We start from the raw sequence: 13716 nt of genomic DNA on the forward strand, positions 1-13716 counted from the left end.
AAATGACTGGAGTCACATGGCTTTCCTGTGCTATTCGTCATAGGCTTAATATTATCTAATAATCACATTGTTGAGTAAAGATGTGTTGTTTCTTGATTTTGTGTCTCTACAGCCATGAACTAAAGTTCCTGGTAGGTGCAGCTGATTAGGCACCCGTGAATCTGTTCTCTCGGACTTAGATGCCGGCCTCTTCTTTTAATGTGACTCCAGCAATGATGTGGGGGGGATAACTAAGGCTGGGGGCCTCTGCTTCTGTCCCGGGAAGATGTTCTCCAAGAACCGCTTCAATGGACAACACGGAACACCCGTTGCACCCAAAGGGGACACCAAGGAACGGGTTCGCAAAAAGAGGGCCCCCAACCCCAGGGTAGTGCTTGTCATTCGGGAGAAGATCCACCGCCTGCTCCAAGGATCCGGCCAGGAACTACCCACCCCAGACCTTTACTATGCTGGGAACGAGGAGGAGGGGGGAGGAGAGGGACAGGAGAAGAGAAAGGAGGCCACAAATATTTTTGTGAGGTGTGCGCCCAGAGAGGAAGTTTGCTCCTCGAGGATCCCCACCTGTAAGCCACATGGAGGGGTGTCTGGGGCTTCCTGCATTGGGGAGGTGGAGCTGAACAGAGAGGGCTGTGTCAGGATCCCTTGCACTCTGCAGCACAATAGCAGAAGCCAATCTCCAGGGAAGCAGAAATTGAGTATCCCAGACGGGATTAGGACTGTCCCGGAAAAGAGACGAACACCCAAACACCAGAAATGGATAATCCCGGCAGGTATCCGGACCATTCCAGAACAGAGAAGAGAAGCCCTACACCAGAACCAGATTAGCCCAAACAGGAACAGCTCAACGTTTGCCTCAGAGGCAGGGGCAGCAGGAGGGAAGGTTGACTTCAGTCGGACCCGTGTAGATCAAAAGAGACCTGTTTTTATGGGTGACTATGTGGATTACACCTTCAACAGAATACGGCACGATACTCTGCTGGAGGTGGACGAGGAAGAAGAAGACGAGGAGGAGGAAGAGGAGGAAGAGGAGGAAGAGGAGGAAGAGGAGTCTAGTGCCATCATCGAGCACATTCTCAAAGAGCTGAGAGGGATCAACAAAATCCAGGAGGAGATCTCGGACCTGCGAGATTACCTTTCATCCGTGCGTGGCTCTGTAGAGGAGGTGTCTTCCTGTGTGGATGCTGTTCTCCTGGAGATAGAGGGCATTCGCTCAGGAAACAAGGCTAGTGGCAGTCCAGGAGATGGGGCTTGGTCTGGGGCAGCAGGAGGCAATGACGGAGCCTCCTTCACCCCTCACCAGAGGCCTGTCAGCGCCTATGGCAGTTTAGGCAGGCAGATGGTGCCTTCAGATTCCAATGTCTGCCGACCGTCCGTCTTCAGCCAACGCCACAGCATCCACGGGATGCCAGTGGAGTTCCACTTGCCAACATTAGAAGAGAAGTCTACCACAGTCTCGCCAGGCACCGAATTAGTGGAGCCTGATGGCCAGAAGCAGGAGGATGATGAGCTGCCGAAACACAGCATCCCAGGGCCCACCATGGTCAGCAAACTGAGCTGTGGCTACCTGGAACGGCAGGACGACCAAGACTTCCCCAGCACCAGCTCCCTGTCCTCAGGACACAGCATCAATTCAGAGTCGGTCCTTGAGAGACCCTCATCCAGCCACGGTGCAAGGCGTGGTGGTGCTAGAGATGGTAGTAGGGGTGGTGGTGCTAGAGGTGGTAGTAGGGGTGGTGGTGCTAGAGGTGGTAGTAGGGGTGGTGGGGTGGAGAGCTGGGGTGGTGGGGGCGGAGAACATGGTGGGACTGAGAAGACTATATGGTGTGAAGAACAATGTTTTTCCAGACAGAGCAGTCTGGAAGAGCAGGAAGGAGAGGGGCCTGCCTGTTTGGAGGGGACAGGGAGCTGGGATCGGTACAGGGGCTCAGATGGGTATAGTACTGGTACCCTGGCCGAGTCCTCCACAGGAAGCTCCGACCTCCACTCTCTCCACTCCTCTGGACTACACTACAACTCCCCCGCCAGCACTTCCAGTCGTGAGGAGTGGCGCTGTCATAGACGGAGGCTGCAACAACATCATGGCACTCAAGTTCCTACAGACATCCACTCAGAGTATCCCAGCCTGGGATACAAGGGTGCTGCTGATTGCTTATTTCCCCAGAGCTCTGGTTGCCACTCAGTGGAAGGACATACAGAAGGAGTGGAGAGCTATGGCTACACAGCTACCCCCACAGATCTCAGCTACACAACTGACTGTCAAGTAGATAGTTACCTGGAGAACTATTCTGGCCATGAGCACGACGTGACTGAAGAATTTACAGAGGTGACCTGTACCTGGGGCTCACTACAGGTGACAGGTACTACTGTGGCTGAAACAGACATGCCATTGGTCAGTACAGATGAAGGAGTTATGCTAGGGCACCTCCCGCGCCCTAACAGCGCAGAGATCCAAAACGTTGGTTTTAACGTGAAGCGGATTGGGCGAGCCGTGCTGGACTTCAGCTCCGCCCTGCGGGAGGCCTTACGCAAGTTGGATGGACCTGGAACCGAGAAGAGTCCTGGAGATGAGACTGAGCCCACAAGCTTTTTGGCGGAGTCTCAAACAAACCTACCCCACGCAGATATGTCCCAAACGTCAAAAGAGGATGGGTTGGACCCAGGGGCCTTGGACGACACAGAGAGACTAACCCAGACCTGTGTCCTCTCCTCTGCCCCCTCAGAAACCTGCCCAGGTGAAACCCTGCCAGAGGAGGTCAGCGACGGCCACCAACAGGCTCAGGATGACCCTTATGGACCTTCTCTCCTTCCTTACTCCGGACAGGACGTTTCCCAAACAGGCCTAGACTTTGCTTCACTTGGCCCAGAGCCTATGGTCTCCCCACCCAATGCAGAGGCAGAAGAAAAAGGAGCCACTCCTCTGCCTCAGGGCCCAACACACACCCCCACTCGGAACATCTCTCTATCGCAATGCACCACTGTAGAGTCCCTCTCACTCTCCTTCTTGGCTGAGGAGTCGGCACCCCAGGAGGAGCAGGGAGACGAACCCCCATCCCTGTCGCTGCCACAGCCCAACACAAAAGACCCAGATACGCCTGCAGCCCCAGAAGGCGAGGCAGCAAGAGATGCAGCGGGAAAGGCAGAGAGAGCAGAGGAGCACACCCCGGAGATAAGCCAGAGGGAGGTGCGGAGGCTGAAGTGCCTGAGAACCTTCCAGCAGATCCTTCGGGAGAAGAGGGAGTCACGGCGCCAGCTCAACAGCATGACCATGTCCACCTTCAAGGAGGACAACCTCATTCCAGGTAGCTATCACCTAAAAATATGTCGTACAGTTACTCGTAAAGCACTGTCTGGAACAAGAGCACATGTTAATCATCGGGTTATTTATTTATTAGCATGAATAACAATTTTTGTTCTATTCTCTCACATCTACCTAGTCATTTTGCTATTTTACCATCACCCTCCCAGCATTACTACTGTACCATCACCCTCCCAGCATTACTCTACCATCATCCTCCCAGCATCACTACTGTACCATCAACCTCCCAGCATCACTACTGTACCATCACCCTCCCAGCATGACTACTGTACCATCATCCTCCCAGCATCACTACTGTACCATCAGCCTCCCAGCATCACTACTGTACCATCACCCCTCCCAGCATCACTACTGTACCATCACCCTCCCAGCATTACTCTGACATCAGCCTCCCAGCATCACTACTGTACCATCACCCTCCATCATCACTAATGTACCATCACCCTCCCAGCATCACTACTGTACCATCACCCCCCCCCAGCATCACTACTGTATACTCACCCCCCAGCATCACTACTGTACCATCACCCTCCCACCATCACTACAGTATCATCACCCTTCCACCATCACTACTGTATAATCACCCTCCCTGCACCACTATTGTACCATCCCCCCCAGCATCACTATTGTACCATCCCCCCAGCATCACTATTGTACCATTACCCCGCCCCAGCATTACTAATGTACCATCACCGCCCCAGCATCCCTACTGCAGTACCAACCTTCCAGCATCACTAATGTACCATCACCCCCCAGCATCCCTACTGCAGTACTAACATCCCAGCATCACTAATTTACCATCACCCCCCAGCGTCACTAATGTCCCATCACCCTCCCAGCATCAGTAATGTACCATCACCACTAATGTACCATCACCCCCCAGCATAACTACTCTACCATCACCCCCCAGCATCACTATTGTACCATCACCCCCAGCATCACTACTGTACCATCACCCTCCTGCATCACTACTGTACCATCACCCCCAGCATCACTACTGTACCATCACCCCCCCAGCATCACTATTGTACCCTCACCCCTCCAGCATCACTACTGTACCCTCACCCCTCCAGCATCACTACTGTACCATCCCCCCCAGCATCACTATTGTACCATTACCCCGTCCCAGCATCACTACTGTACCATCACCCTTCCACCATCACTACTGTATAATCACCCTCCCAGCATCACTAATGTTCCATCACCCCCCCAGCATCAGTAATGTACCATCACCCCCCCAGCATCACTACTGTACCATCACCTCCCAGCATCACTATTGTACCATCACCACCCAGCATCACTACTGTACCATCACCCCCCAGCATCACTACTGTACCATCACCCCCCCAGCATCACTACTGTACCATCTCCCTCCCCAGCATCACTACTGTACCATCCTTCCCCAGCATCACTACTGTACCATCTCCCCCAGCATCACTACTGTACCATCTCCCCCAGCATCACTACTGTACCATCTCCCCCCAGCATCACTACTGTACCATCCTTCCCCAGCATCACTACTGTACCATCACCCTCCTGCATCACTACTGTACCATCTCCCCCAGCATCACTACTGTACCATCACCCCCCAGCATCACTACTGTACCATCACCCCTCCAGCATCACTACTGTACCATCCTTCCCCAGCATCACTACTGTACCATCTCCCTCCCCAGCATCACTACTGTACCATCACCCCCCCAGCATCACTACTGTACCATCACCCCCCCAGCATCACTACTGTACCATCACCCCCCCAGCATCACTATTGTACCATCACCGCCCCAGCATCCCTACTGCAGTACCAACCTTCCAGCATCACTAATGTACCATCACCCCCCAGCATCCCTACTGCAGTACTAACATCCCAGCATCACTAATTTACCATCACCCCCCAGCGTCACTAATGTCCCATCACCCTCCCAGCATCAGTAATGTACCATCACCACTAATGTACCATCACCCCCCAGCATAACTACTCTACCATCACCCCCCAGCATCACTATTGTACCATCACCCCCCAGCATCACTACTGTACCATCACCCTCCTGCATCACTACTGTACCATCTCCCCCCAGCATCACTACTGTACCATCACCCCCCAGCATCACTACTGTACCATCACCCCCCAGCATCACTACTGTACCATCCTTCCCCAGCATCACTACTGTACCATCTCCCTCCCCAGCATCACTACTGTACCATCACCCCCCAGCATCACTACTGTACCATCACCCCCCCAGCATCACTATTGTACCATCACCCCCCAGCATCACTACTGTACCATCACCCCCCCAGCATCACTACTGTACCATCCTTCCCCAGCATCACTAGTAACTATTACAGTACAACGGTTTGTTTTGTTTGATCGTAGCTAGCTAGATACATAGCCGTCTTTGTATCTAAGACAATTGTGTAGCCTAGAGCGATTTTCTAGGTTAGCCAGCCAGCTATTGTCGTTCTTTTAAGTAACGGAACGCAATCAACCTTGCTAGCTAGCCAGCTAGCCCCCGAATAGCAGCACTGTAGAAACTATTACACTCGACGGAACGACTTGATTAGTGTAGTGTCAACATCGCAGCCACTACCAGCTAGCCTACTCCAGCAGTACTGTTTCATTTCAATCATTTTATTCAATAAGATTCTTGCTACGTAAGCTTAACTTTCTGAACATTCGAGACGTGTAGTCCACTTGTCATTCCAATCTCCTTTGCATTAGCGTAGCCTCTTCTGTACCCTGTTAACTATGTGTCTATCTATCCCTGTTCTCTCCTCTCTGCACAGACCATACAAACGCTCCACACCGCGTGGCCGCGGCCACCTAATCTGGTGGTTCCAGCGCGCACGACCCACGTGGAGTTCCTGGTCTCCGGTAGCCTCTGGAACTGCCGATCTGCGGCCAACAAGGCAGAGTTCATCTCAGCCTATGCCTCCCTCCAGTCCCTCGACTTCCTGGCACTGACGGAAACATGGATCACCACAGATAACACTGCTACTCCTACTGCTCTCTCTTCGTCCACCCACGTGTTCTCGCACACCCCGAGAGCTTCTGGTCAGCGGGGTGGTGGCACCGGGATCCTCATCTCTCCCAAGTGGTCATTCTCTCTCTCTCCCCTTACCCATCTATCTATCGCCTCCTTTGAATTCCATGCTGTCACAGTTACCAGCCCTTTCAAGCTTAACATTCTTATCATTTATCGCCCTCCAGGTTCCCTCGGAGAGTTCATCAATGAGCTTGATGCCTTGATAAGCTCCTTTCCTGAGGACGGCTCACCTCTCACAGTCCTGGGCGACTTTAACCTCCCCACGTCTACCTTTGACTCATTCCTCTCTGCCTCCTTCTTTCCACTCCTCTCCTCTTTTGACCTCACCCTCTCACCTTCCCCCTACTCACAAGGCAGGCAATACGCTCGACCTCATCTTTACTAGATGCTGTTCTTCCACTAACCTCACTGCAACTCCCCTCCAAGTCTCCGACCACTACCTTGTATCCTTTTCCCTCTCGCTCTCATCCAACACTTCCCACACTGCCCCTACTCGGATGGTATCGCGCCGTCCCAACCTTCGCTCTCTCCCCCGCTACTCTTTCCTCTTCCATCCTTTCATCTCTTCCCTCTGCTCATACCTTCTCCAACCTTTCTCCTGACTCTGCCTCCTCAACCCTCCTCTCTTCCCTTTCTGCATCCTTTGACTCTCTATGTCCCCTTTCCTCCAGGCCGGCTCGGTCCTCCCCTCCCGCTCCGTGGCTCGATGACTCATTGCGAGCTCACAGAACAGAGCTCCGGGCAGCCGAGCGGAAATGGAGGAAAACCCGCCTCCCTGCGGACCTGGCATCCTTTCACTCCCTCCTCTCTACATTTTCCTCCTCTGTCTCTGCTGCTAAAGCCACTTTCTACCACTCTAAATTCCAAGCATCTGCCTCTAACCCTAGGAAGCTCTTTGCCACCTTCTCCTCCCTTCTGAATCCTCCTCCCCCTCCCCCCTCCTCCCTCTCTGCAGATGACTTCGTCAACCATTTTGAAAAGAAGGTCGACGACATCCGATCCTCGTTTGCTAAGTCAAACGACACCGCTGGTTCTGCTCACACTGCCCTACCCTGTGCTCTGACCTCTTTCTCCCCTCTCTCTCCAGATGAAATCTCGCTTCTTGTGACGGCCGGCCGCCCAACAACCTGCCCGCTCGACCCTACCCCTCCTCTCTCCTCCAGACCATTTCCGGGGACCTTCTCCCTTACCTCACCTCGCTCATCAACTCATCCCTGACCGCTGGCTACGTCCCTTCCGTCTTCAAGAGAGCGAGAGTTGCACCCCTTCTGAAGAAACCTACACTCGATCCCTCCGATGTCAACAACTACAGACCAGTATCCCTTCTTTCTTTTCTCTCCAAAACTCTTGAACGTGCCGTCCTTGGCCAGCTCTCCCTCTATCTCTCTCAGAATGACCTTCTTGATCCAAATCAGTCAGGTTTCAAGACTAGTCATTCAACTGAGACTGCTCTTCTCTGCATCACGGAGGCGCTCCGCACTGCTAAAGCTAACTCTCTCTCCTCTGCTCTCATCCTTCTAGACCTATCGGCTGCCTTCGATACTGTGAACCATCAGATCCTCCTCTCCACCCTCTCCGAGTTGGGCATCTCCGGCGCGGCCCACGCTTGGATTGCGTCCTACCTGACAGGTCGCTCCTACCAGGTGGCGTGGCGAGAATCTGTCTCCTCGCCACGCGCTCTCACCACTGGTGTCCCCCAGGGCTCTGTTCTAGGCCCTCTCCTATTCTCGCTATACACCAAGTCACTTGGCTCTGTCATAACCTCACATGGTCTCTCCTATCATTGCTATGCAGACGACACACAATTAATCTTCTCCTTTCCCCCTTCTGATGACCAGGTGGCGAATCGCATCTCTGCATGTCTGGCAGACATATCAGTGTGGATGACGGATCACCACCTCAAGCTGAACCTCGGCAAGACGGAGCTGCTCTTCCTCCCGGGGAAGGACTGCCCGTTCCATGATCTCGCCATCACGGTTGACAACTCCATTGTGTCCTCCTCCCAGAGCGCTAAGAACCTTGGCGTGATCCTGGACAACACCCTGTCGTTCTCAACCAACATCATGGCGGTGGCCCGTTCCTGTAGGTTCATGCTCTACAACATCCGCAGAGTACGACCCTGCCTCACACAGGAAGCGGCGCAGGTCCTAATCCAGGCACTTGTCATCTCCCGTCTGGATTACTGCAACTCGCTGTTGGCTGGGCTCCCTGCCTGTGCCATTAAACCCCTACAACTCATCCAGAACGCCGCAGCCCGTCTGGTGTTCAACCTTCCCAAGTTCTCTCACGTCACCCCGCTCCTCCGCTCTCTCCACTGGCTTCCAGTTGAAGCTCGCATCCGCTACAAGACCATGGTGCTTGCCTACGGAGCTGTGAGGGGAACGGCACCGCAGTACCTCCAGGCTCTGATCAGGCCCTACACCCAAGCAAGGGCACTGCGTTCATCCACCTCTGGCCTGCTCGCCTCCCTACCATTGAGGAAGTACAGTTCCCGCTCAGCCCAGTCAAAACTGTTCGCTGCTCTGGCCCCCCAATGGTGGAACAAACTCCCTCACGACGCCAGGACAGCGGAGTCAATCACCACCTTCCGGAGACACCTGAAACCCCACCTCTTCAAGGAATACCTAGGATAGGATAAGTAATCCTTCTCACCCCCCCTTAATGACTTAGATGCACTATTGTAAAGTGGCTGTTCCACTGGATGTCAGAAGGTGAATTCACCAATTTGTAAGTCGCTCTGGATAAGAGCGTCTGCTAAATGACTTAAATGTAAAATGTAAAAATGTAAATCACTACTGTACCATCACCCCCCAGCATCACTACTGTACCATCACCCCCCCAGCATCACTATTGTACCATCACCCCCCCAGCATCACTACTGTACCATCACCCCCCAGCATCACTACTGTACCATCCCTCTCCCAGCATCATTATTGTACCATCCCTCTCCCAGCAGTTGTTATTGCTAATGGATTGGCTGGAAGGACTTGTTATTTTAATTGTACTGCTAAGCTGATGACTCTCTTTGTCTCTCTGTTTCTGTCTCTTTCCTCTCTCCTCTCTCCTCTTTCTCTCTCCTCACTTCTCTCTCTCTCTCCTCTCTTCTCTGTCTCTCCCTCTCTCTCTCTCATCTCTTCGCTTTCTCTCTCTCCTCTCTTCTCTTCTCTCTCTCCTCTCTTATCTTTCTCTCTCTCCTCACTTCTCTTTCTCTCTCACCTCTCTTCTCTTTATCTCTCTCCTCTCTCTTCTCTCTCTCTCCTCTCTTCTCTTTCTCTCTCCTCTCTCTCTCCTCTCTTCTCTCTCTCCTCTCTTCTCTTTATCTCTCTCCTCTCTCTTCTCTCTCCTCTTTCTCTCTCTCCTCTCTCTCTCCTCTCCTCTCTCTCTCTTCTCTTTCTCTCTCTCCTCTCTTCTCTCTCTCTCTCCTCTCTTCTCTCTCTCTCTCCTCTCTTCTCTCTCTCTCTATCTCCCTCCTCTCTTCTCTTTCTCTTTCCTACCTTTCAGATGGAAGTCGACAAGACAATCAGGTCTCTTTTCTCAAGTCAATGTCTTTATGTGCATGTCCTCACAACATGTTTGTGTGCTTTGACGTTGACCACGTTGCTCATGAGTTAATACCATTTTATACTACTGTGTTACATGGCAACAACATGTACAGTAGTATTGCCTACATTGCTTCCTTAGTTTGGTTTGTCTCTTGTTGGATGATTTGACCCTTGACCCTTTATAATGTTGCCACTTCACGCAGGGTCTTCTTGATTTCCTTGTTAAAGGAGTCGAGGGAAAATTAAATGAGTTGAGGGAACATTAGAGGAGTTGAGGGAACATTAGAGGAGTTGAGGGAACATTAAAGGAGTTGAGGGAACATTAAAGGAGTTGAGGGAACATTAAAGGTGTTGAGGGAACATTAGAAAGTTGAGGGAACATTAAAGGAGTTGAGGGAACATTAGAGGAGTTGAGGGAACATTAAATGGGTTGAGGGAACATTAGAAAGTTGAGGGAACATTAAAGGAGTTGAGGGAACATTAAAGGAGTTTAGGGAACACTAGAGGAGTTGAGGGAACATTAGTGTAGTTGAGGGAACATTAAAGGAGTTGAGGGAACATTAAATGAGTTGAGGGAACATTAAAGGAGTTGAGGGAACATTAAAGGAGTTGAGGGAACATTAAAGGAGTTGGGGGAACATTAGAGGAGTTGAGGGAACATAAAAGGAGTTGAGGGAACATTAAAGGAGTTGAGGGAACATTAAAGGAGTTGAGGGAACATTAAATGAGTTGAGGGAACATTAGAGTAGTTGAGGGAACATTAAAGGAGTTGAGGGAACATTAAAGGAGTTGAGGGAACATTTAAGGAGTTGAGGGAACATTAAAGGAGTTGAGGGAACATTAAAGGAGTTGAGGGAACATTAAAGGAGTTGAGGGAACATTAGAGGAGTTGAGGGAACATTAAAGGAGTTGAGGGAACATTTAAGGAGTTGAGGGAACATTAAAGGAGTTGAGGGAACATTAAAGGAGTTGAGGGAACATTAAAGGAGTTGAGGGAACATTAAAGGAGTTGAGGGAACATTTAAGGAGTTGAGGGAACATTAAAGGAGTTGAGGGAACATTAAAGTAGTTGAGGGAACGTTAAAGGAGTTGAGGGAACATTACAGATGTTAAATGAGTCTCTCTTTCTCTGTCAATCTCTTTCTCTGTCTCTTTCTTTCACTTTCTCTTTTTCTGTCTAGTTTTTTCTCTCTTTCTCCGTCTCTCTCTTTCTCTGTCTCTCTTTCTCCCTCTGTCTTTCTCTGTCTCTCTCTTTCTCCCTCTGTCTTTCTCTGTCTCTCTCTTTCACTGTTTCTCTTTTTCTGTCTAGTTTTTCTCTCTTTCTCTGTCTCTCTCTTTCTCCCTCTGTCTTTCTCTGTCTCTCTATTTATCCCTCTTTCTTTCTCTGTCTCTCTCTTTCTCTGTCTATCTCTTTCTGTACCTTTATCTCTTTGTCTGTCTCCGTCTGATATAATGTGGGCATGCTATATTATTATAACTTCTATAAGAACTGTCGGTCTCAGTGGCTAAACATCTGACCTTTGACCTCTGTTACAGGGCCGAGACAGAGATGGAGAGCCCAGCAAGCACCCGTTGGCCAAGCCTGCGTCAGTGACACTGCCTCTCTCTCACTCTCTCTGTGTGTGTGTGTGTGTGTGTGTGTGTGTGTGTGTGTGTGTGTGTGTGTGTGTGTGTGTGTGTGTGTGTGTGTGTGTGTGTGTGTGTGTGTGTGTGTGTGTGTGTGTGTGTGTGTGTGTGCGTGTGTGTGTCTGAACATACTCCTGTAATTATAACCTCTAATATATTTCATCCTGTGTTTTTGTTTTTATTTTGTTGTTTATAACTGTGTGTGTTTAGTGGTGCCACACCCTTTGGGATCGACAGTATGCCTGACCTCCGCAAAAAACAGCCTATCCCCCTGGTCGGCGAGCTGGTGAGTTCTTTTGACCCCTCAACCCTGCCCTCTTACCTATTGTCATTTTGACCTTTCACCCCTGAATTTAGAGTACCTCAGACAAACAGAATAACATCTTTGGAAGTAAATCCATAGATAAATAAGACATCTATTAAAGGTAAAGTAATATATTACAAAATAATAATGTCTTTCTCTCTCTCTCTCTGCTTGCCCTGTCTTTCTCTCTCTCTCTCTCTCTGCCTGCCCTGTCTCTCTCTCTCTCTCTGCCTGCCCTCTCTCTCTCTCTCTCTCTCTGCCTGCCCTCTCTCTCTCTCTCTCTCTCTGCCTGCCCTGTCTCTCTCTCTCTCACTCTGCCTGCCCTCTCTCTCTCTCTCTGCCTGCCCTATCTCTCTCCTCCTATCTCTGCCTGCCCTGTCTCTCTCTCTCTCTCTCTCTCTCTCTACTTGCCCTCTCTCTCTCTGCCTGCCCTGTCTCTCTCTCTCTCTCTCTCTCTCTCTCTCTCTCTCTCTCTCTCTCTCTCTCTCTCTCTCTCTCTCTCTCTCTCTCTCTCTCTGCCTGCCCTGTCTCTCTCTCTCTCTGCCTGCCCTGTCTCTCTCTCTGCCTGCCCTGTCTCTCTCTCTCTCTCTCTCTCTGCCTGCCCTGTCTCTCTCTCTCTCTCTGCCTGCCCTGTCTCTCTATCTCTGCCTGCCCTGTCTCTCTCTCTCTCTCTCTCTCTGCCTGCCCTGTATCTCTCTCTCTCTCTGCCTGCCCTCTTTCTCTCTCTCTGCCTGCCCTGTCTCTCTCTCTCTGCCTGCCCTGTCTCTCTATCTCTGCCTGCCCTGTCTCTCTCCTCCTCTCTCTGCCTGCCCTGTCTCTCTCTCTCTCTCTCTCTCTCTACCTGCCCTGTCTCTCTCTCTCTCTCTCTCTCTCTACCTGCCCTGTCTCTCTCTCTCTCTCTCTGCCTGCCCTGTCTCTCTCTCTGCCTGCCCTGTCTCTCTCTCTCTCTCTCTGCCTGCCCTGTCTCTCTCTCTCTCTCTGCCTGCCCTGTCTCTCTCTCTCTCTGCCTGCCCTGTCTCTCTCTCTCTCTGCCTGCCCTGTCTCTCTCTCTCTCTCTGCCTGCCCTGTCTCTCTCTCTCTCTCTCTCTGCCTGCACTCTCTCTCTCTCTCTCTCTTTGCCTGCCCTGTCTCTCTCTCTCTGCCTGCCTTCTCTCTCTCTCTCTCTGCCTGCCCTGTCTCTCTCTCTCTCTCTCTCTGCCTGCACTCTCTCTCTCTCTCTCTCTCTGCCTGCCCTGTCTCTCTCTCTCTGCCTGCCCTGTCTCTCTATCTCTGCCTGCCCTGTCTCTCTCCTCCTCTCTCTGCCTGCCCTGTCTCTCTCTCTCTCTCTCTCTCTCTACCTGCCCTGTCTCTCTCTCTCTCTCTCACTGCCTGCCCTGTCTCTCTCTCTCTCTCTGCCTGCCCCTCTCTCTCTCTCTCTGCCTGCCCTCTCTCTCTCTCTCTGCCTGCCCTGTCTCTCTCTCTCTCTGCCTGCCCTGTCTCTCTCTCTCTCTGCCTGCCCTGTCTCTCTCTCTCTCTCTGCCTGCCCTGTCTCTCTCTCTCTCTCTCTCTCTCTCTCTCTCTCTCTCTCTCTGCCTGCCCTGTCTCTCTCTCTCTCTGCCTGCCCTGTCTCTCTCTCTGCCTGCCCTGTCTCTCTCTCTCTCTCTCTCTCTGCCTGCCCTGTCTCTCTCTCTCTCTCTGCCTGCCCTGTCTCTCTTTCTCTGCCTGCCCTGTCTCTCTCTCTCTCTCTCTCTCTGCCTGCCCTGTATCTCTCTCTCTCTCTGCCTGCCCTCTTTCTCTCTCTCTGCCTGCCCTGTCTCTCTCTCTCTGCCTGCCCTGTCTCTCTATCTCTGCCTGCCCTGTCTCTCTCCTCCTCTGCTCTGCCTGCCCTGTCTCTCTCTCTCTCTC

General features: G+C 51.8%; 1 protein-coding gene across 1 annotated transcript; it reads left to right on the top strand.

The window, feature by feature from the left end:
- The first annotated feature begins 265 nt into the window (after positions 1–265).
- Positions 266–11865, top strand: LOC135535722 (uncharacterized). Its single transcript, XM_064962152.1, has 4 exons — positions 266–3299; positions 9862–9884; positions 11439–11488; positions 11739–11865. The coding sequence occupies exons 1-4, from the start codon at positions 266–268 to the stop codon at positions 11863–11865; spliced, it is 3234 nt and encodes a 1077-aa protein (XP_064818224.1).
- The last annotated feature ends 1851 nt before the right edge of the window (positions 11866–13716 follow it).

Source organism: Oncorhynchus masou, unplaced genomic scaffold (assembly GCF_036934945.1).
Source record: "Oncorhynchus masou masou isolate Uvic2021 unplaced genomic scaffold, UVic_Omas_1.1 unplaced_scaffold_5056, whole genome shotgun sequence".
NCBI classification, from domain to species: Eukaryota; Metazoa; Chordata; class Actinopteri; order Salmoniformes; family Salmonidae; genus Oncorhynchus; species Oncorhynchus masou.

Excerpts from the sequence above, each read along its gene's own strand:
- LOC135535722 (XM_064962152.1), top strand. The coding sequence starts at position 266 with ATGTTCTCCAAGAACCGCTTCAATGGACAACACGGAACACCCGTTGCA. Across the intron at positions 3,300-9,861 it reads GGAGGACAACCTCATTCCAG|ATGGAAGTCGACAAGACAAT; the intron begins GTAGCTATCACC and ends CCTACCTTTCAG. Across the intron at positions 9,885-11,438 it reads GAAGTCGACAAGACAATCAG|GGCCGAGACAGAGATGGAGA; the intron begins GTCTCTTTTCTC and ends CCTCTGTTACAG.